General features: G+C 47.5%; 1 protein-coding gene across 1 annotated transcript in view; it reads right to left on the reverse strand.

Moving 5' to 3' along the window:
• KSR1 (kinase suppressor of ras 1) overlaps positions 1 to 24,649 on the reverse strand; it is a 107,216-nt gene that overhangs the window by 31,355 nt on the left and 51,212 nt on the right. Inside the window, 1 exon segment of the mRNA XM_081843679.1 lies at positions 17,653 to 17,793. Within this exon segment, the coding sequence (XP_081699805.1) occupies positions 17,653 to 17,793 (141 nt within the window).

A 24,649-nucleotide genomic window follows, 5' to 3' on the forward strand; every position in this document is an offset into this window, starting at 1 on the left:
GATCAGCTGAACGCGCCAACTTCACAATCAGTGCTGAGGCCTAGTTTATACCAAGGTGGAAAACAGGAAGACTGAACAGCTTCAGGGTGCAGGAGGGGCCTAGTCAGGCAAGACTCCTCCTCTCAAAAACATTCCCTGCACGCAGACATCTAATGTATCAAGGAAAAGGGTTCTGCCTATCCACCTTCCTCCCTGATATTTGGGATTTCTTCCCTGTTTTTGTTTTTTACTTCTCCCAAAGAATCCTGCAGTTTGTTAAGGGTGCTGGGAACTGTAGCTCTGCGAGAAGTAAACTACAGTTCCCAGGATTCTCTGGGGGAAGCCATGGGTTTCAAATTACCTCAGGTTAAGTGCTTAACTTGAAGCACCACTTTAGCCTATGGGGCCTCCTGCTGCTGCTGCTGCTGCTGCTGCCGCGCTGCCAGACCACAATTTCTGTTCTCATCCTGAAGCAAAGTTCTTAACCTGAGGTAATATTTCTGGGTTAGCGGAGTCTGTAACCTGAAGCATATGTAACCCGAGGTACCACTGTACAGTGCATACGCAGTAGTTTGTTAAGGGTGCCGGGAACTGTAACTCTGTGAGGGGCAAACTACAGTTCTAAGGGATTATTTGGGGGAAGCCACGTTTCTTAAATGTATGGTGTGCACACAGAAGTTTGTTAAGGCTGTTGGGAATTGTGGTTCAGTGAGGCAGCAAAACTACAGTTCCCAGGATTCTCTGGAGGAAGTCATGTGCCTTTAAATGTGTGGTCCGTGCACAGCCTCAGTCTGAGATCCGCCCCCCCCCCCCCCGGCTTGTAGTCCCTCGCCTGGAATTTAATTTTAGAACACCGGAATGGCGAGTTGTAGGAAAAAAGTATAAGGAGATTATATTTAAACAATCCCAGCGACCTTGAATTGGAAGAGCTCAGACAGGATTTTCAAAGCCTGCTGCCGGCCCTCACGACATGCAATGTGGGTGCATGCATATTCTCTCTCATTTATTTATTTATTCTCTCTCTCTCTCTCTCTCTCTCTCTCTCTCTCTCACACACACACACACACACACACACACACAGCTAAACCCAGTGGGGCTGTAATGGAACAAATAAAGAGGCTCTCTTTAAAAGAGCCACTCTCACACACTGTACATATGTGACAGATTAACATTTAAAACACACACAGAGAGAGACACACACAAACTGCTCCACAGCATCCTTGGGAGATTAGCCCAATATGATTCATCTCCGTGTCTGCCCCCCCCCACCTCCCGCCAACGCAATAAAGAAACCGCTGGTCACTAGTTTAAGCAGGATCTTAAAATAAGTTCCAAGCGACAAAAATAAACTAAAAACTAGACTTGATCTCTGAGCTCATTCCTAGGAGGATTTGCTGGAAAAACACGCTATATTAGAAATACCACGTGCAACAAAAGGGGCTGCGCCCGCCCCATTTTATCTGCTGGGAAGGCATTCCAGAAAAGTTGAGCTCTCAAGTGGCTAGGTCTCAGTGAGCAGGCTAGGTCCTCATCGCAACACACACCCCCGCCCCAAATCCAGGCACTCACTCAGTGCCTCTGGGCATTTAGAACCTCATCTTAGGAGACTGGGGAACTGGTCCATCTAATGCAGTACTGTCTACACCAAGGGTAGGCAACCTAAGGCCTATGGGCCAGATCCGGCCCAATTGACTTCTAAATCCGGCCTGCGGACGGTCCGGGAATCAGCATGTTTTTACCTGAGTAGAATGTGTCCTTTTATTTAAAATGCATCTCTGGGCTATTTGTGGGACATAGGAATTTGGGAATTTGTTCATTTTTTTTCTTCAAAATATAGTCCGGCCCACCACATGGTCTAAGGGACGGTGGACCGACCCACAGCTGAAAAAGGTTGCTGACCCCTGGTCTACACGGACTGGCAGCCATTCTCCAGGGTCTCACCTCATTTCCAGGGGTCCCCCCCCCATCTCTCTTCTCCATCCAGGCAAGCAAAGAGGCAATATCAGAGATCGAGGGTATATTCCAAAAACACTAAGTAATGGTGTGCAGCAGGCCAGGGCATGGCCAGGGGAGAGGGGACATGGATGGTAGGGGGCATGGTCCCAAGAGCCAGGTAGAGCCCCCATCCTGGCTTGAGGTGTGTGGGGGGGCATAAGACCATTGAGTCCACAGCACAAAATTACCTAAATGCACCAGTGAGGAGTAGACCAAACCATACGTCCCACAATAATCGGTGTGAGGCTACAGAAGACCACCTTGATATTTTACCATTATATCTGCATGCGTCCTGGGAGGATGAGTAGTTGCTTTAAAAAGCTGTGTGGTGCATGGTACTGGCTGCAGAATCCAGTTTCTTAAGAATCTTTTAAAAGCAAGTTTCTGGTCCTTTTGATTATGAAGGTATGTCTGAAAGCCCATAGGTAACACCTGCTCAAAGTACCAGACACAGGGGAGTTCTCAAGTAAGGAATTCGCTGCCTGACGGGCATGTTCCTAAAATGCTGTTTTCATACAACGATGCAGTAAGTAGGCTTGCAGGATCGCCATGGTATAAAACAACCATGGATAAAAACAAACAAACCATGAAGGATACAGCAACCAGTGGGAGAAAGATAAGCCCTGGTGGATCATCCCCATGGCCCCTGCAGCCCAGCATCCTGTTCTCACAGTGGCCAACCAGATCCGTCCAAGAAACCTGCAAGGAGGACCAGAGCACAAAAGCCCTCTCTCCTCCTGGTATTCAGAATCATTATGTTCTCCAACTTGGGTGGCAGAGCACAGCCATCATGCCTGGTAGCCATGGAAAGCCTTCTCCTGCATGAATCTGTCCAATCCTCTTTCAAAGCCATCTAAGTTGGTGCCCATCACTGCAGGAGCGAGTTCCATAGTTTTAAACATGCACTGAATAGCATGTATTGCCTTTAATAACCCTCCACAATGGTGAGGTCTAGCCTACAGGGAGAAGGGACTGGCACACCGCCTCCAAGTAAAAAATAAAACAAAAGCATCTCAGCATGCTCAGGAAAGTAATTGCCTCTTTCCTTGCCATGTGGAGTCTGTCAAACCTAGCCAGGAGGATCCCACGCTCAGACTAGCATTGTACCGAAAATTTCTCCTCCAGTCCCCCCCCCCAACTGTTCTCTCCATCAATCACCAAGAAAAGAAATTGCATCTGAAAAATGGTCAAAAGGATAAAGAGAATTAAAAAAGAATTATCGTGGGGGTGGAGTTTCGTGGTGCTTACCTTGAATTTGAAGAAGTTCAGGAGGTATTTTGAGGATTTTTCATAGCCTGCAAATAATCTCATCAGCAGGCTGCAAACTGCAGCCTTCCTGGGTGTTCATTTCCCTTTTTTAAAAAAAAAAAGCCCACGGCTGGACTTTCTTGTAAGCACAAGAAAGTAGAGAGGCTGCTTAATGTGTCAACTGAAGTCTATTTATTTTGAATAAATAGTGACTCAGTGGGAGAGCATCTGCTGCGCCTGAAGAAGGTCCCAGGTTCAACCCCAAGGGAAAATCAGGTGAGTGCTTAGCTTGCCCTTGCAGCTGCTCTATGAATGGGCTTCCAGGAAGGACTATCCCTTTAGCTTGCTAGACTTTAAAGTGTTTAGGCGGGGGGGACGGGACGACCAGCAGCCCTCCAGGTGTGACTGCACTTAACTCCCATTAGCATGGCCAATGATCAGAGGCGAATGATGAAACATCTGGAGACCCATAGGTCCCCACCATCAGCATCAGGAAAGATGCACAACACCAGCACACACAAAGTTAATGCATTTACTCAATAAGGCAGACACCGTGAGGGGTTCCCAAGAATTGGGAAGCTTGCCTGTTCGGAACAGGTTTGCCCTTCCCCTGAAGGAGACAGGTAACGTCATTTGAGGGTGCTCCTAGCTTCAGGTAACCAATTACCAGAGCAGTTGGTGCACCAACAGACCCTTTTCTGGATAGCAGCATTTTAGCCACTGTGATTCATGCCCCGGGAACCTCACAGTTGGATTACTGTAGCCCACTTTGTGGAGATCTGCCCTTGAGGTTGGTGCAGAGGATGAAACTGGTGCAGAATTCAGTGGCTGGGTTACTAACGAGAAGATCTGACTGTCCATGTACAGTGGTACCCCTAGTTACGAACTTAATTCATTCCGGAGGTCCGTTCTTAACCTGAAACTGTTCTCAACTAGAGGTGTGCTTTCGCTAATGGGGCCTCTTGCTGCCACTGCGCCGCTGGCACACAATTTCCATTCTCTTCCTGGGGCAAAGTTCTCAACTCCAGCTAACTCTTCCAAGTTAGCGGAGGTTGTAACCTGAAACGCTTGTAACCTGAAGCGTTTGTAACTCGAGGTACCACTGTATTACATTAGTGCCAAAGGTACTGGACTGGCTGCCTCTCAACGACAGAGTCGTCTTCAAGGTGTGGTTAACATACAACGCACAGAACAGCTTGGGACCAGGTTTCCTAAAGCGTAACACTCCACCCAGACCCAGCAGACCAGGCATCCCCAAACTCGGCCCTCCAGATGTTTTGGGACTACAATTCCCATCACCCCTGATGACTGGTCCTGTTAGGGATGATGGGAGTTGTAGTCCCAAAACATCTGGAGGGCCAAGTTTGGGGGTGCCTGCAGTAGACCATCAAGATCTTTTGAGGACGCCTTGTCAGTATAATTCCATGACCTGGAGAGCGTTATCCAGCAGCAACAAGAAAGCGGGGTCCTCTTTGTGGTTGTGCCTCCCAGAATGCCCTTCCTCCAGGGATGTCCTAAGGAAAAACGGGGCATTCCAGGATCAAATCAGAAACTGAGACAGCTTCTGTAAATCCGGGGACATCTGGAGGGTGAGGAGGACCTATTTGGCTATGAAGCCAGCCCAAAAAACAGGATTCATTTTTATTTTACTTCTGCTGCTCCTACTCCTATCTCCAATTCCACAACCCCAACAGAAAAATACCCTCCTCCTTGCAAGACACAGGCGCACCAATGCTTAGTTACAAAAAAAAGAGAAACCCTGAGGTTCAACCCCTTCCTGGGAGTCATACTTTAAGCACCAACCTTTCCCCTGCTAAGCTCAGAAATGCAAAAAGGCTGCAGTTGCTAGGGCAGCAGGCAGAAGACTTTCTGAACTAGCTCAGAGGCCCCCTTATTTCACGTGATCCAAAAGACATGATTGGCCCAGCCCTACCCCCCTGTGCAATGGATAGATTCCCCCCACTAGTACAAGCCAGACTTCACATGAACGTTTTTTCAGAAGAAGAAAGGGGGGGGGGAGCTTTTTGCTAGATCTGAAGCGCAAACACCACAAACAAAACAAAACAAGAGGGAAATAAACCAGGACTGCGTCAGCGCAGTCTCAAATCCACAAGCAGAAATACAAGGAGGCTGGGGAGGCAGAGAGAGAGCGAGAGAGAGCAAAGTTGTGCAGAAAATGGCACTTGTATACCGATCCACACATTTTAAAGGTGCACTCACAGCCAGCTAGGAAAAGCAGGAGCCTGTTCAAACATTCCCTCCGGCCACCTAAGTCTCTTTGCGGGGTCAGGATCTCCCCACAAAACGGACCCCTCCGGTGAACTCCAGCCTCTCCCAGCAATCAAACGCTACAGACGGAAACTTGATTGACGAGAACCCCTGCTAGGAGAGAGCGGGGCCGGCTCAGGCACGCCTTGGAAACCAGGCAGCTTGCTAAAAACTGGTTTGAGATCCGTCATCGCTCTCACACACGCAAATATGCATACAAAGGGGAAGGAAGGGATTTGAGGGAGGAGAAAACTGCCGAAGGGAAGGTGTTTTGTTCCTGGCAGTGCTTTCTTCGTTATTTAAGAACATCGAGAGCAGGATCAGGCCAAAAGCCCACCTAGCATCCTGTTCCCAGCCAGATGCCAGTGTAGGGTAATGGCTTAGAGCAGGGCTTCCCAAACTTGGGTTGCTTTTGGACTACAACTCCCATCATCCCTAGCTAGCAGGACTAGCGGTCAGGGATGATGAGAATTGTAGTCCAAAAACAGATGGAGACCCAAGTTTGGGGAAACACTGGTTTAGAGTGTCAGGCTAAGGACCTGGGAAACCATGGTTGGAATCCTCGCCCAGCCGTCAAGCTGAACCGGTGACCGTAAGCCAGTCACGGTGTCTTGGGCTAACCTACCTCACATTGTTGTTGCAAGAGTAAAATATGGGGGGGGGGGGAGAGAACCACGCATGCCACCTTGAGCTCTTTAGATGAAAAAGCAGTATATAAATGTAATAAATAAATGCCTCTCCTATGGGAAGCCTGAAAACAGGACCGGAGCACAGCAGCGCTGTCCCTGCTTGTGATTTCCAGGAACTAGTATTCAGAACTCCTTTCAAGCCACAAGGAATCTCCGGCTCCCTCCAGCCATTTCCTGGTCCAAGGGTAGGTAAACTAAGGCCCGGGGGCCGGATCCGGCCCAATCGCCTTCTAAATCCGGCCCGCAGACAGTCCGGGAATCAGCGTGTTTTTACATGAGTAGAATGTGTGCTTTTATTTAAAATGCATCTCTGGGTTATTTGTGGGGCATAGGAATTCATTCATTTCCCCCCCCCCAAAAAAATATACCAGTAGTCTGGCCCCCCACAAGATCTGAGATACAGTGGACCGGCCCCCTGCTGAAAAAGTTTGATGACCCCTGTCCTGGTCTGATTCTATTTATTTACTCATTTCCCAGCACTGCACGTTGCGCGCAAGGCAATCGCACGTAAAGGGGGGGGGGTGTTTACGCCTGTACTGCCTTCAACAGCGGAGGGAGAACCATTGCAGTTGTGTCTAATAGCCACTGGTGGTTTTATCCACCTGCCTCTCCACTATCCAGGACAGAGAGAAAGAGAGGGAGGGGAGGCCTGCTCTTGGCTTAACACTTGGGAAAAATACAACCGCGAGCTCTGGTTTGGAGGATGCAACGAGCATGGCTGCCCACCTGCCAATCAGCACCCTGGTGTTGAAGGTGCTACGATTAGAATGCATAGCCCTTAACAGCTTAAGGCAAAGTTAACTTGCAGGATCGCCAAAGGATTCCTGCATTGTGGGGGGTTGGACTAGACAGATGATCCTTGTGGTCCCTTCTGACCCTACAATTCTGGGCCCACTTGACTGCTCCCATCTGCATGACTGGCCCTGTTAAAGGTGCCTCAAAATACTCGCCCTGTGCTTGGAAACAACCCTTATTTTAGCGCGGCAGCGTATGCAAGTTGGACCTTCCTGCCTGCTGACATGAAGCAAGCACCTTTGCTGCACTATTTCAGCACCTGCCGAGAACGTTTTTGCACAGGCAAGGTGATCCAGAGACACGGAAGGCCGACATGTGCTTCATCTCTTTTTTTAGCTACCATGGATTTTAACCATACTTTCGTAGAATGCTTTGGTAGACTTGCTTTTAAATTTTCGTCCACCAAGAATTTCCGATTTTTAAAAAACATTCTGTTCATCGTTTTCAATTTTGCAGCAAATACATAATTATTGAAACCATCTCTTTATCCGCGACTTCCCTTTCCCCACCTTCCGTGGTCCATTAAAATTTCTCCTATTCAACAAGCATATCCAAAATGCTCCTTTACCCCTTTTCTTTTCACCTTCCTTCTTACTTTATTAAACTTTCTCTGCTCTGATTATTCTTTTTTTAAAAAAAACTTTTATTTTGCTTTAAACAGGTACATATAAATAATTTGTTCTGATTATTCTAATCCAGCTAGCGTTTAAAGATGTTTACAGTAAGAATTTTACATTTCTGTTAACTGCTCAGAGGTTTGGGTTTTTTTTCGTTCAAGTGGAATATTGAAGGCAGATCTCCCTGTGATCAGCACCATTCTGGAGCTCTAATCCAGAGCTCCCAGGTGGAACCAGCCACAGAAGCGAATATAGGAAAGTGCCTTATATGGAGCCAGACCACTGATCCATCTAGCTCAGTATAGTCCAGGGGTCAGCAAACATTTTCAGCAGTGGGCCGGTCCACTGTCCCTCAGACCTTGGGGGGGGGCGGACTATTTTTGGGGGGGGGGAATGAACAAATTCCTATGCCTCACAAATAAGCCAGAGATGCATTTTAAATAAAAGCACACATTCTACTCATGTAAAAACACCAGGCAGGCCCCACAAATAACCCAGAGATGCATTTTAAATACAGTGGTACCTCAGGTTAAGTACTTAATTCGTTCTGGAGGTCTGTACTTAACCTGAAACTGTTCTTAACCTGAAGCACCACTTTAGCTAATGGGGCCTCCTGCTGCTGCCGCGCCGCTGGAGCCCGATTTCTGTTCTCATCTTGAAGCAAAGTTCTTAACCTGAAGCACTATTTCTGGATTAGCGGAGTCTGTAACCTGAAGCGTATGTAACCTGAAGCGTATGTCACCTGAGGTACCACTGTAAAAGGACACATTCTACTCATGTAAAAACCCCAGGCAAGGCCCCACAAATAACCTGGAGATGCATTTTAAATAAAAGGACACATTCTACTCATGTAAAAACACGCTGATTCCCAGACCGTCCGTGGGCCGGAGTTAGAAGGCGATTGGGCCGGATCCGGCCCCCGGGCCTTAGGTTGCCTACCCATGGTATAGTCTATACTGAGGCTGGACTTTGGGGGGTCCCCACGAAATCAGCAGAGCATAGTCAGTCACGTAATGTACTTCAACATCTAACAAAACAAGAGGGCATACCCTCCAAGTTTCCCCTTTTCCAGGGACGGTCCCAGAATTACGAAAGCCATTCCGGCTTCTGATTTGATCCCAGAACATCCCCATTTCCCCTGCCAGCGCTGCAGCTGAGCTCGGGGAGCAGGATGAGGGCTGTTCATAGCGGCTGCTGGAGGGTGGAAAGAGGTTTGGCTGCAACGCTTTGAGGGGCAGGCGGAGGGCAGGGCCTCTCTAGGGGGGAAGAAAGGGGGAGAAGAGAAGAGCGCAAGGAGTCTAGGGGTTTGTTTTTGTTTAAAAAAAGAAAGCCTTTGTGTGTCAGCATCTAATCTTGCTCCTTCCTAAGAGTTATTTGTTGGTGTGTGCTTTTCTGTTTGCAAACCCACCAAAGAATGAAATAAAATCAGGACCGAGGGGTTTTCTCGAGGGCTGTGCCCCGTTGATATAGTGGTAGTGGAAATGTCCAGGGGAGGGCAAAATTGAGGGGCTGAGGAGGATCAATTGGTGGGGGGTGGGAGTGAGAAATGTCCCTATTTTCATCTGAGGAATGTTGGAGGGGTATGGGAAGGGGGGGGGGCCCTCTCAGTTGAGACCAATAAGTCCAGAGTCTTAACGTTGCCCAATCATCTCCTTCCTCAATCTACCTTGCTGCTTCCTCCTGCGAAATGGGTAGATCGGTTCTTTGTAGCCCCTGAGTTCAAACAGCCACCTCTTCTCCTAACAGCCTCCACACTTCCACACATCCAGCTCACTCTACCATTCCCTCTTTCCTCCAGGTGGTATTTATTTATTTTTAAAGAAACATACGGATTTCAGTAGCAGAAACCACAGCAGACACTCTCTGAACTCACCTCAGGAACCGCCGTCTCAGGACAGGCGAGGCCTCTCACGCTCCGCAGCGTGACTGGCTGGCTCCCGTTCAGGTCTTCAGGACTTCTTGCTGTGGCCCAATTCCACAAGCACTGCATTGTTACCACACTGTAATCTCTTCACGCCCCCCCCCAAACTACAGAATTTTACAAGCTGACATTTGCCTTGTTTTGTTTTGTTTACAAAAAAAATTCACCATAGGCTTTCGAATTTTCAAATTAGCAGCAGCAGCAAAAAATGAAAAGGGAGTTTAAAAATAATAATAATCAACAAGCCACAAACTGGAGTTTTCCCAAGATTAATACCAGACTGGATCGGGGAGGGGGAAAGCCAGCCAGCCAGCCAGCCCAGCAAAAGGCAAGCCTCTCTCTGCCCGATGTGGTGGAGTCAGCAGATATTTTAAATTGTAGCCGGCAGGCTATTTCTGAAAAGGGGGGTGGTCCTGGGGCTTTCCAGCCTCCCCAGTGCCTGCCAGATTTATTTTTGGGATTTGGCAGAGCAGGAGGGGAGCAAATCGGCTGAGAGGAGGTGGGCGGTGGGGAGAGACCTGCTGCTTGTTTGTGTTCGGAAGGTGGAGGGAAGTTCAGATCCTACGACGTTTTCCGAGATTTTAAAAATAGGGGCTTGTTTGATGTCCGTGTTAACAGTCCCCTTCTCAGACCAAAATATCTGGCAACATAATACCTAAAGTGTTTTTGGGGGGTCCAGGAAAGGGAATAGACTAGATATATTTATAAAAGTGCGGGTTTAAAAAAACCATGCCTGGATAAATAGATAGGGTGAGTTTCAATAGTGGAGGACACCATTTGATTACCCATTTCCTCTGTATTTACATTTTGGTAAATACTAGATCATATATATTAATTATAAACCTTAAAAGGATTTCACTCCCCCATAGAATTGGGATAGTTATGTTGTATTCCGCTTATTCTGTATAAAACAAATTTATGTGCAGAACAAGGCTGTTACACACCATAACTTTAAAGTTCATTCAAAACACATCCCCACCCCAAAAAAGATTTATGGGAACTGTAGTTTGTTGAGGGTCTGGGAACTGTAGCTCTATGAAGGGCAAACTATCATTTCCAGGATTCTTGCGAGAGGGTGATTTAAAGGTATGGTGCATATGCAGCCTCAGATAGAAACCCAGTTCTCCCACGAGCCCCTTCCCCAGCACATTGCTAAAGAGTTCATCTCCATCTGCTCTACGGTCTATTTGCAGGACAGGTTTTTGCAGGGTAACCAGAGATGAAAAGGAGGCAGCCTGTTCTTTGGTTAAACAACGACCAACAGGGTGGTGAACTAAGCCTGGGAAACGTGAGATTCAAACCCCGACCCAGTCATGTTGCTGCTCCTTGACTTTGTACCCGAGACTCCCTCCCTCACACACTCTCTCAACAACACCCTGAGATGGTTGGTGGGAAATGGATGGGGTAAAAAGCGTCTAAAATAAATGATGACCTATCATATTCAATATACTCATGGCAAACTCATTTTTTTTCCACCGTGGATCCTTCTGTAATATGGTGTATTTTATCCTGTTAAGCTAGGGTTTTTTGTTAAATAAAGTAACTAAAAAATAATGATTAATAATATGTAACTAAAACGGCACCAATCATGCACAATTGATGGATCGGCACGTGTGTGTGCTTTGAAAAGTACAAAATAACTTTTGGGGGTGGGTGATCTTAAGTAGACCAAAAACAGCCTACTGGGGGATCTAGCACAAACAAGCAATGCTGCTGTTGTTGGGAGACAGGGCAGAATGGAATACCGCAGAAAAGGGCACAGCCGACTGGCTGGCACCCTGAGCAGGCACAACTCCACGCTGCAACAATTTGTTGAAGCACCTGACTACCATATACTTCATAGGAAAATCCCCAGTGGCACCTCGGGGACCAAATTTTGTGCAAAGTTAAATGCTGAGAAAAACGGTTTGGTTCTGCTTTCTTTCAACGTTTAAAAAGAACTGTTTCCCACTGCCAAAGAAGAAAATCTCTTTCAACTCTTCTTGCCTAAAAGACCCCAAAGGACAGCCTTCACGGGAACATAACCTTTCCCACAAAAAGTTCCAAAGAACTATCAATGGAGAGGAGGGGGAACAAAACATCACCCGCCCAGACATTTCCAACAATGCTGCCCACATCAGAATCAAACCTTCCACATTCGCAAATGGATTCCAGGGGAATTCTTCCCAGGTACTGACCTCAGCGCATCAATGATGAACTGAGCATTTTCCCTTTCATTAACACATTTGAAAGGTTCACCTTTTTTCCTTTTTGTTATTTTTGTTGAAAATTTAACAAAAATATTAGAGAGAGAGGGAAAGAGAAAGGTTGGTGGCTGGGAAAGGAAGAGGCCCCTCAAAGTGAGCATGATCTTTCAGCCCCTGCTCTGTATTTGACCTTCTCATAACACCACGCAGGGCCTGAAATGGGGAAAGTGCAATTTCTCCCTGGCTCTGCAGAGTTGTCGGGAGGAAGAGGGAGGGACAGAGGCAGAGAAGGGTCTCAGTAAAAGGTAAAGGTAAAGGGACCCCTGACCATGAGGTCCAGTCGTGACCAACTCTGGGGTTGCGGCGCTCATCTCGCTTTACTGGCCGAGGGAGCCGGCGTACAGCTTCCGGGTCATGTGGCCAGCATGACTAAGCCGCTTCTGGCAACCAGAGCAGCGCACGGAAATGCCGTTTACCTTCCCACCAGAGTGGTACCTATTTATCTACTTGCACTTTGACGTGCTTTCGAACTGCTAGGTTGGCAGGAGCAGGGACTGAGCAACGGGAGCTCACCCAATGGCGAGGATTCGAACCGCTGACCTTCTGATCGGCAAGTCCTGGGCTCTGTGGTTTAACCCACAGCACTACCCACGTCCCCTCCATTCCCCGCCTTGTTTCGTATTTTTTTCATAACAGACAAACATTATCTGGACAGTATCTGTGCGGAAAGGCAAATGAAACCGCACTGTGCCGTTCAGATTAACAGGCAAGTAATGACGATTACAGGTGAGTCTCAACCACCAAGTTTGTCCTGGCCCCATATATACCCGCTATGGGCTTAAAGAAGCAGACCACTTACTGGTAAAACTGTCATGGCTTCCCCCATCGAATCCTGCTGAAAGCGGTGAAGGGACCCCTATTCCCTGCACCTAACTTTAACTCCCAGAATTCCCTGGGGAGAGGCAAGGATTGTTAAATCACTTTGGGAATTGTAGTTTGGTGAGGGGGAATGGGGTCTCCTCACAACTTTCAGCCGGCTTAGCAAACTACAGTTCCCAGGATTCTTTGGGAGAAGCCATGACTGTTTAAACCAGGATGTGGAGTGTAAAAGATGGCCAAGGTAGAGTTACACAAGTCTGCCTATTCTTATCTTTAATTTTTTTATTTCTCATTTCAGGAGATCCCAGGGGCTTATCCCAAAGAGCGAGCAATGCATTTCCCATGTTGAACAGCTGTCTGCACTTTAAGATATATCCCACGAATGAACTGAAATCTCCATTTGTGATCTATCCAAGTTTACGATCTAGAACAGGCATGGCCAAACTCAGCCCTCCAGATGTTGTGGGACTACAATTCCCATCATCCCTGACCACTGGTTCCTGTTAGCTAGGGATGGGTGTTGTAGTCCCAAAACATCTAGAGGGCAGAGTTTGGGGATGCCTGGTCTAGAAGAAATGGCCAGGGAGGGGGGAGAACTGTCGTCCTTCAGAGGTTGCTGCACTGCAACTCCCATAAACCTTTGTCGCTGTAGCCAATGGTGAAGGGTGATGGGAATTGGAGTCCAACAACATCTAGAGTGCCACAAGTTTGCCAGGTCCATCACAGAAATTTGAACAGAGCCCATGTAAATTTTATGTGTCACGCAAATATGGAATCATAGAATTGAAGAGTTGGAAGGGACCCCGAGGTTCATCTAGTCCACCCCCTGTAATGCAGGAATCTCAACTTGTGGTCTCCCATCCAGTTTGGAACCATAGTGGACCCTGCTTAGCTTTGCAGATGTGTTAGCAGTTTTATTGCCACACCACATTGCAGGCATGATAAGAAACACATGCAGACTGCGGGCAGTGAGTGGGTTGAAGCTTGCCTCCACGACCCCATGCCCCAACACAAACATTCGTTCAAAGCATGCTTATGTGCGAGAATTGCCTCAGCCTGGATGTATCCATGCAGCCGATTAAGGTGGTACAGTCCAAAGGTGAGACTGTGCCACTTCAGGATGCGGGTGGACAAGCCACTTTTTAAATGCTTGCTGAAAAGAAAAAGGGCTCACCGCAAGGAGAAACTTAGACCCAAAGGGCAAGGCTAGATAGAGCTTTTTCTAGCTGAAGTTTGCAGAAGTACCATAAAGCTTGGGCAGAAGGCGGGGGGGGGGGAGAGAGAACCACAATGGCTGCGCAGGCAGAGTGACCATGAAATGCCGACTGACATTCAGAAAGAGAAAACGAAGAGGAGGGGAAACGGAATGGAGCACAGCTAGTGGGTTGGCTGGCACCTGAACAGAAACTCTTCACGCTGCAACTATTGTTGTTTTTGCTAAAGATCTCACCCCCTTGCATATAACACCTGTGCTGGGCCTGCTTCCCACTACAGTGGTACCTCAGGTTACATACGCTTCAGGTTACATACGCTTCAGGTTACAGACTCCACTAACCCAGAAACAGTGCTTCAGTTTAAGAACTTTGCTTCAGGATGAGAACAGAAATCGTGCTCCGGCGGTGCGGCAGCAGCGGGAGGCCCAATTAGCTAAAGTGGTGCTTCAGGTTAAGAACAGTTTCAGGTTCAGAACGGACCTCTGGAACGAATTAAGTACTTAACCCGAGGTACCACTGTATTTTAAACAACTGCAATGACAAAGCAGGGGAGATAACATCTTGGACATCACAGAACCGGTGTTTTCCCTCTCTGCATTCTGAAATTGCAGTAAATTGAAATCTCTGGTGAGACTGACAAATACCCTAGGGGTGGGGACTTTTCGTTTTGGGGCTTAAGTAATTCTAGAAACCCCCAATGCTGTGTTACGTCAACATCACAGCTGAGATACACTCACCCGCTTCAGTCAAACCCTATGGAAAACTACTGGCCCAAGTATTGCAGAATGAGGGCCGCCCCCCAGCAACAGCCAAAGCTCACACACCACCAGAGGGAAGGTGACACAGCACCCCTCGTTTCTCTGTTGTGATAACAAAAAGAAGGAGGGACACAAGCCTCCAGCTGCCTTGAGCATTTGCTTTGGGGTGGATTGGGCCCGGAAAGAAAGACAGAGAAAGCACATAGGCAGCGACAACTTTGGCAACATCTCCCCACCCCCAACCCAACCCCACACTTAGGGAATATTGACCAAGCCCCCTCAACCCCAAACACTGAAGTTGACATTGATAAAGGTGTCCATCTTCCTTCATGGTGTTAACATCCCCCTAGTTTGAAAGAATTGCCCTTTAAATGATCATTAAGAAGCCTTCTGGAATTAAATCAAAGTAACAAGCAGGCATTCCATTAGGCTGCCTCGTTCCATCAGGCTGTGGGAAAGCTGGGAAGCGGAACTCATCCCACCGGCCAGGAAAAGGTTCCTCAACCTGGGTTTAACTACAGCCCCAGGAACGGTTTTTCCCTGCCACAGTTTGACCACGGAACTTGCGCACGATGTAAAAGAAAGCCCTCCAAAATCTCTGCAAATTGCTTCAATTCTGCTGCAACCGGGCGGTGACGAATTTTGAACGAGGGTTCTAGGGCACAAGCTTCAAAACAGGCCTGAGACTCGGCACGCAGACAAATTTCAAATTAAGGCTCTGTCTGCCAGGAGTGCCAACTTGGCCCCGCAACCGTGGGCACCTAGGGTTGTGGGTGCCACGCAGTGTGCATGGCCCTGGCACCAAAATTTGTGGGTACCTGGCCCCTTCATGGGGAATTTTGTGGGTGCTCTGGCACCCAGGGCCCCAGGGAGTTGGTACCTATGCTCTACTCATGGCTTCTCCCAAAGAATTCTGGGGACTGTAGTTTGTTCTGAGAACTGTGAGGAGACCCCTAATCCCTCACCAGCTCAGTTTAATAGTCAATCCCTCTTCCCAGGGAATTCTGGGTACTGTAGCTCTGTGAGGGGATAGAGGTCTCCTAAGAATTCTCTTAGGGACACGGGTGGCGCTGTGGGTTAAACCACAGAGCCTAGGACTTGCCGATCAGAAGGTCGGGGGTTAGAATCCCCGTGACGGGGTGAGCTCCCATTGCTCAGTCTCTGCTCCTGCCAACCTAGCAGTTCGAAAGAACGTCAAAGTGCAAGTAGATAAATGGGTACCACTCCAGCAGGAAGGTAAACGGCGTTTCCATGCGCTGCTCTGGTTCACCAGAAAGTGGCTTAGTCATGCTGGCCACAAGACCCAGAAGCTGTACACCGGCTCCCTCGGCCAGTAAAGCGAGATGAGCGCCACATCCCCAGAGTTGGCCATGACTGGACCTCATGGTCAGGGGTCCCTTTACCTTTACCAATTCTCTTGCACCCTTAAACTACAGTTCCCAGGATTCTCTGGGGGAAGCCATGACTGTTTAAGGCTGTTTTAAATGCATAGTGCAGGGAGCACCTAAGAGCTGGAAATCACTGTGAGAGACCATCGAATCCCCGGGTGGCCAAAACATCACTCATGCTTTCTAGTTCCCCCTGTAACAAAACAAATTAAAATCGTGACTGACGGGTTGGAGGACACATGAGATAAGGAAGTGACATCATCCCTGCTGCAGCTTCAAGATAAGGTTAATCTAAAGAATTTCACATATACACAGACATTTCGCTTTTGCAGTAAGCCCACAGAGCTCTGCAAAGAGAAAGAGAGAGAGAGAGAGAGAGAGAGAGAGAGAGAGAGAATTTCTGCCATGTTCCATGATAAGTGAGAAAATCTGCGTGCAAAAATCTCAGCCCTCTGGTGGAATTTGGAAGTTGCAAGTGGCAGCGGCATGCAATGGTTAGGTCTTACACCTTCAGGGTGACAGATACAAAGAAAATGTCCTTTAGACAGAGCTGGGTCAAAAAAATATTTACAAGCCTGTTCCAGGGCTTTCATAGGAAACCAATAACGTCACAATTCATTCACCGCATCAAAGAAGACTGAACAAAACTTAAGTTCATAAACCAAAGAGCCTGTGGATTGGGTGAGCTAAGTGAGGAATGTCACGAACTGGGTGGGTCTCCTCTTTCAGCTCAAACTAGCTGGAGAAAAGCAAGAACTCCCGAGCATGTGCAGAGGCCGTTTTCAAAGCAGATATTAGGGAGAATCATCTCCATCAGCGGAGATTCTGTCTGACTGCAGAAGAGGAGAGAAGCGGAGGGAAAGTGTTGCGGGGGGCCATGAAAAGCTGGTGTAGCCCACAGAAGCTAGTTACAGGTAGGTAGCCGTGTTGGTCTGCCGTAGTCGAAACAAAATAAAATAAATAAAAGAAGTGTGCATGCACATGAAAGCTCATACCAATAACTAACTTAGCTGGTGTCTAAGGTGCTACTGGAAGGAATTTTTTAATTTAATTTAATTTAATTTATTTTGTTCCCAAAGAAGCTGTAATTCCCCTCACAATGCTCTAAATGCCAGAGTGGTTTAACAATCAAGACTTCTTCCCAGGGAATTCTGGGAACTGTAGGTTCTTTTGAGGGGGATACAGGTCTTCTAACCACTCTCGGCTCCTTTAACTACAGTTCCCAGGATTCTCTGGGGGAAGCAATGACTCTTAAAGCAGTATGATACTGCTTTAAATGCATAGGGCAGACGGGGCCTTACTTCTAACTAAACACACAAAGTAGTACAAGTGAACATTATCCAATACGAGGGGAAATCTTTTAAGATACAGGCGGCTCCCAATTTGGGGGGGGGGGTTACGTTCCAAGGCATCACACCTTTAAGTAAGATTGTATATATATTTGAAACACCACTGAAAAAGTCTGCAAAGACACGGTTCTGCCCCCGTCCCCTTCCGTCCCTTTTTGCGAAATTTTCAGGTCACTTCTGGGTTTGGCGTTACATGCAGTCAGGCACATTACTGGCTGCGCCTAAAACAGCCGCTACCTGTACCCAGGATCTACCATTAATTTTAAAATAAATAAATAAATTCAAGGCTACGCAGAGACTTTTAGACAACGAAACGGCTCCGTTCTCCTGACTGGGAAGCTCGGACATACGTTCCCACCGCCTTACCTGAACGACGTCTTTCCTCACGTTGACGAGATACAGCCAGTCGCTGAACCGCGGGTAACTGTTCAGCTCCACTGTCCTGTCATTCAGGGGGACATTCAACTTGCACTGAAGCTGGGTGCCAATATAACGGACAAGTTTCACCTGCCAAGGGAGAGGAGGGAAAAGGATCACAAACGGCACCAGGAAACATCTAAGAGCACAAACCGGTAACCCATTAATAGACGTGGTTATTATTATCATTAGCATTTGCACCTGGCTCTTTGACTGAAAAGACTCCCAGGGTTACTTGCCATCCGTTTTAAAAAGGACAGCCCCTACCTGCATGCTTACGACCCGAAATGCATAGCACGCAAGGAAAGAGGACAGGGAGGGAAGAGGGAAAACGCAAGCTCGGGCACCAGCTCTTAAACAGTAGTTCTTATAAGGACCAGCAGGCGTAAAAACAACTCAGTGGAAGGAGGCACTTCTAGAATCACAGAATTGTAGAGTTGGGATGGGTCTCCGAGGGTCATCTAACCGAGCCCAGCGCAATGCAAGAATCTCAAAAGATAATAGCACTTAATGGAGCTGATCCTTCAGCAAAGCTAATGAAATAAGCCCTGCTTCCCATTTCTCCCACAGGTAAATGATTTGGCAGAACTTCCAGCTTCTCAAGCAAGAGGGATGAAGTGCTCAGGCTCTTTTCTTATAAGTTCTTTTAGTGAGGCAGTTTCTTTTAAGAAAAATAGTTTCACTTGCCCCAAAGGAAGGTATTTTTGACTGCAAGGGGGGCTGGTCCATTAGGGCACTGCCCTATCAATCTTGGTCTGCCTTAACCAGCCCCCTCCTGACTGCCTTCTTGTTTACAACCAGCCCAGTCCGGGGTGGGGGGTGGGATGGGGGACACACACTAGTTATCCACTTCTGCCCTCCTTAATCCACACAGAACTCAACAAGATAAGGGCAAAGCTACAATTATTTGGTTCCACCTGTCACAGGCTCCGGCCGATGTTCACTTATTCATTCCATGTCCAGGACAGAAACTGATCCAGCAAACATGATTGAAATTTGCTGTTGTTGTTGCTTTCAGTTCACAAGCATAACCAATAACATTATTTTTCCTATTTGCATTGTGTTTCCTTAGCACCAAACTACACGCAGCGGAATGGCCGTAAGGGCAATGAAACGTACCCAAATAATTGCACAAATTATGTGATTTTCCTACAGCAGACGAATCATGCAGTTTTTGGCAGCAGATGAACTGCAGTGGAATGGCAACCACGCTGCCGGCAGCAAATACAGGAACAGAAAGCAACGACTTCTTAGAATTCCTGCTACCTAATTCTGCTACCTAATACATTTAACTGGAGGTGCCAGGAGACTGAAGCAAGAGCCTTGAACACAGAGTATCTGGAAGGTACCAATTTGGGGAAGACTGATCTAGCCAATAAGAAGGATGAAAGTGGACTGGGCCACTTTCAAACATATGCATTCAAACGTCCAGCCCATTCCTTTGCTGTAGCAACCTGTGGATTCCTTTTAATGCACAATATTTGTATTTTTAATGTCTCTCTCCCCTGGCCCCTGCATGGACATTTCACAACATGTATTTCCGTATGCATTTTATTCTAAAATACTGGGGGGGGGGGGGGAGTTGGATGCATTTAAATCAGTGCAATTTTTTGAGCCCAGAACTGTATTGCAAATCTGGAGAAGGGTGTGAAAGCCAAAGGCTAACACTGTTCCGATCCACATAGTATCAGCCCAAGAACTGCAAATCTAGCCTGCTCTCTTTAAAAAGTGCAGGCCAAAACCTAGCTCCCCCAACATCCCTGAAGTCCAAACATCCTGTTTCCTCCAGTGGCCAATCGAGTGCCTCTGGGCAGCCCCCCAGCAGGGAAGAAAGGAAACAGTCCTCTCTCCTGTCATTGCCCCACAGCGGATGAATAAGGAGAAGAGCGAAACGCAAGACCTTTTACATACATACACACACACACACACACACACACACACACACACACACACACACCCTTCCTTTCAGTCTTGGTCAAATCTATAAAGCCTTGCAAATGTTATCCCAGACGTGTAAATACTCTTTATCAGCGATGGAGAAGGCTGACTCAGCTAAGACAACATTTGAAATGACCCGAAAGATACATTTCCCGCTGATTCAGCACCGTGGTGGGAGCGGCACCGGTTCCATGGGAAAGGCCCACGCAATCTGATTTCGCCTTCATATTTAGAATAGATCATTCACTCACATATACACGCACACACACACACACACAGCCCCGCAGGTTGTCTCTGCTAAGCGATGTCATCTCTGCAGCTGCGATAACGTCTAAACAACCACGTACATCAGGTCTGCCCTGGAAAGATTTCCATTCAGTGGGCAGGCGTTCCTATTCTCCCTCTATTTTTTTTACTCTCTTCCTTTTCTTAAGGCAAAGGCTGCTGCTCCTCCCTATAAGTTTTCTGGGAATGTTTTTGCAAGTCTGTTACAAGCCTGAGAGATTCAGGAGAAAGGAAGAGCACCATTCACAGCGAAAGGATGGATTTTGTTCCCACAAGAGGCAGTGATGCCCAGCAAGGTGGGATTTTAAAAAAAGAAAGATTACTGTAGTTCAATTCTTGGAGAATATCAGCAGCTACTAAGCCAGGACGGCTGTGTTCTACCTGCGCTGTCAGGGGAATTCATGGCTCTGAATGCAACTTGCAAGGGATCAAAAGTGGAGAGCGCACTGTTGTGCTCTCAGGTTCGGCTTACAGGCTTCCCTTAAGGGCATCTGGTTGCCTGTATATGCTATATTTGAGATCCCTGCGTTGCGGGGGGCAGGACCAGATGAACCCCCGGGGACCCTCCTAACTCTGCAATTCTAGGATTCTAGACTGCTGGACTTGATGAGAAACTGGCTTGAAAGCCAGTAGGGATCTCATTATGTTCTTTCGTATCGCACATTGCATAGTGTGTGTTTGTAATGTAGCTCAGCATGGAGTACAGGGCATTCCCACCTGGGCTATGATCAAATTCAGGACGTTTTTCTCCAACACAGTGGCTGAATTATGTGCATCTACAAGGGACGCGTGTGGGTTAAACCACAGAGCCTAGGACTTGCCAATCAGAAGGTCGGCGGTTCGAATCCCCGCGACGGGGTGAGCTCCCGTTGCTCGGTCCCTGCTCCTGCCAACCTAGCAGTTCGAAAGCACGTCAAAGTGCAAGTAGATAAATAGGTACCGCTTCGGCAGGAAGGTAAACGGTGTTTCCATGCACTGCTCTGGTTCGCCAGAAGCGGCTTAGTCATGCTGGCCACAGGACCCGGAAGCTGTACGCCGGCTCCCTCAGCCAATAAAGCGAGATGAGCGCCGCAACCCCAGAGTCGGTCACGACTGGACCTAATGGTCAGGGGTCCCTTTACCTTTAGATAACTTACAACACAGACCAGGGTTTCTCAAAGCTCGGTAGGTCACTGAGCTTATCAAGTCGTCATCAAAGCCAACCCAAATTCCTAGGAAGTTATCTTGAGAGTCCTCCTGCTCTTTCGGCTGAATGCCCCCCCCCCCCGATTCCTGCATTGCAGGGGGTTGGACTAAATGGCCCTTGTGGTCCTTTTCCAACTCTACAGTTCTATGATCCCTGATTGGTCCCAGGCTGGCTGGGACCTCTGGCCAGCCACCAGTTCCTCACCCAGAGATCTGGAAAATGGAAAATGGAAACAGGAGCTGAAACGGACAGCATTTGCTTATACATCCCATGTCCGCAAAATCAACCTGCCTTGGTATTCATAATGCTGATGCTTTCAGTTCACAAATGATACACAATTGATTGAGGTCCCCTGCTCCTTTCCATCCTCATTTGCTTTGTGTTTCCTTTGTATTGGAATGAATGAGTTGGAACGGTATGATTATAACGTTTACGGAATTAACGGCGCAAGTTATGCCATTTCGCCATAGTGGACAGTGAGGTGAGCAGCGTGGGTTTCGGGCAGAAGATGGACTGCAGCGGAATGGAGACGGCGCCGGAAGCAATGAGCACAGGGCGGAATGGAAAATGATGCCCTTCTTACAACCCTATTCCCACTCAGACACAAACCTCCAGTGCAGATAACAGAATGGTAAACTGTTTGCATTTCTCACCTCTAGGGCCAAAAGATATTGGACTCAGCTCTGAGCCTGGGACACATAAAAGCCTCATCTGTCCTTACAAGGCAGCTGCTTGCTGGCTCCCTTTGGCTTACACCGCACGGGAATATAGGGAGCTGAGTTGCACCACTTGGATTGCCATTGCTGTTCACATTCTGTTCACACAAGGCAGACCCAAGATTCCAAACTGAGGACGGTGGGGTGTGCTTTGCACGAGCAGCGAAGCTGACTAAAACATCAGCTTTTGGGGGCAAGTGAGGTTTTCTCACTTCCCACACAGTTACTTTCACAGGTCTTGAGAACAGCATGCTGGAATTTCAAGCAGGTTTTTATTTTTACGTTTTTCAGGGTGTCAAAGGGTGTGTGTGTGAGAGAGATGCAGTCGAAAGCAAAAAACAAAAACCCACAGTCAGTCGCGACGAGGAGAAATTCAGACAGAACAACAGATTCAAAGAGCACCTTATACAAACTGATTTGTTCATAAATCGAAGGACTGGCTAATTTAATGGTGGCTGGTGACCATTGAGGCCTATAGGGAGACCGAACAGTAGGTAGAACCAATAGGTGGAGCTGACTATTTCTCCCATGATTCCATTCTCCTGGCGAGTCTGCAAGGGGCAACACCAAGACGAAGGGGGAGGAAGGGGACAGGCCATGCCACCGTCTTCACTGGGCGTAAAAAGACAGGCAAGGGGGTGGGGGCCTGGTTGAAGGCAGAATGAAGTTGGTGGTGGGGCAAGTGCCCCCATTCAAACAAATGGACCAAGCTTCACTGGAAAACCACAAACCATCAGAGGTCTGCTGGACCATTCTGAACTTCTTCATGCTACACGTAAACTGTGGAACTCCTTCCCAGAGCGAGGGCTGCCAACTTGGATGGCTTTCAAAGAGGACTGGACAGATTCGTGAAGAAAGTTATCAATGTCTACTTGCAGCGATGGAGGCAATACTTGGCCTCCACCACCGGAGGCAGTAGTGATTCTGAATACCAGTTGCTGGAAACAGCAGGAGGGGAGAGTGCTGGGTCCTGCTCGTGGGTCTGTTGCTGTGAGAACAGGATTGCTGGACCAGATGAGCTGTCAGCCTGATCCAGCGGGGCTTGTCTCATGTTCTTAGGTTGAGACCAGCAGCCTGCACAGAAGTTGAGCAGGATGAAATATGAAGTAAAGGGGTTTTGCTTTCCCCAGCGGAATAAAGCAATGGGAACATGAGAAAAGGTTCTGACCAGGCATTTGGGAAAGGAGAACCAAGTCCATATGCAGGAATGAAGGAAGCAGCGAGAAAGATGGGGAGAAGCTCAGAGAGAGAACATAAGTGTCTGTTTATTGCAGAAAAAAGATAAGATATTTTAATGTATGAGAATTCGGAGCCCATAAGCTTCAAAAAAGTTACTTTAGCATCTAGCACACTGCAATTGCTAAACAACAGGCAAAGAAAGAAAGAAGGAATCCAAAAACAACACAATGAGGATTGATAGCCACAGAATGCTCATCGACTGTTGAGGAAAAACTAGGAATGATGGGATATGGAATGGAATATCCAGGACAAGGTCTGCCCCCACAGTAGTCATCACCCCCACCTCATTAAAAAGCCCCCCAAATGCTTTAACCTTTACTTGACAGGAAGGTGCTCCATCCAGTCAATCTCTGAGATAGCTCAGTTGGTAGAGAAGGAGACTGTTAATCTCAAGGTCCTGGGTTCAAGCTCCACATTGGGCAAGAGATTCCTGCATTGCCGGGGGTTGGACTAGATGACCCTCGTTGTCCCTTCTAACTCTTACGATTCTATGATTTGGATTGCCCTTTTCTGAACCCAAAATTCCACATCCAGCTTGGGAAGACTTTGAAGAGCTGTCCCTCCCCAGATCAATCTGCCCACAGCAAAGAGAAACAGGCCACTTTTCTGTGGGGTTGGGGAAAGGGTAGCCATGCAAACAGAGGTGGAATTCGAACGCAGGTGTCAGGATATGAGTTTGCGTCCATTGGAACGCATGAGCAAACACAGAAGCTCTCGTACCCCTGCTGAACATGTAGCAATTGAGGTACACAAACACTCAGAGGTGGATCTGCATATAAATTAACACGAGTTCTAAAGTGGCCCATCCAAGAGATTGTTCCAACCTGTGCCTTGTTGCTTTCTACACCTGGCCTTGGCAGGTATCCAGCAAGACTAGCTTTTCTAGTTCTCCGATTTCAAAATCCAGTGGAACTGCTTTCAGCTGAAACCTGTTATCACTTTTACTGCTTTCTCAGCCTGGAACCAGCAAACTTGTGAGACGAGGGACAGAGAACAAGTAGCCAGAGGTGATGGGTGCACATGACTTTAGATTTATACATATACCTACATATATATTTGGAAACGTCTTTGAGGTTTGGATTTCAGGCCTTCTGAAACATAATTACCGTATTTTTCGCTCTATAACACGCACCTGACCATAACACGCACATAGTTTTTAGAGGAGGAAAATCCATAGGCATGCCACCCGTAGGCATTCCCTCCATAACACGCACAGACATTTCCCCTTACTTTCTAGGAGGAAAAAGTGAGTGTTATGGTGCAAAAAATACGGTATTCACCATCTCCTGCCAGGAACACACTTTTGCTTTATCCTTCAGGGTCAGCAAGACAGTCTCGGCTACGGGGTGTGTGGAACCCCTGCCCCCCACCAAAAAAACCCCTCTCTCATCAATCCCAGCCAGACTAGCTAATTTATGGTTTATTATTATCTATTTTCATTAACAAATCGCTTCCCCTGGAGGCATCTCGAAACAATTTACAACATCATGACATATATGAAGGTTACAGATCTAAAAACAATTGCATGTATAAAAACGATTTTTAATCAACTGTTATAGGGATTCTAAGGTCTCAAATATAG

The sequence above is a fragment of the Podarcis erhardii genome, assembly GCF_964252035.2.
Source record: "Podarcis erhardii genome assembly, chromosome: 16".
In the NCBI taxonomy this organism is placed as follows: Eukaryota; Metazoa; Chordata; class Lepidosauria; order Squamata; family Lacertidae; genus Podarcis; species Podarcis erhardii.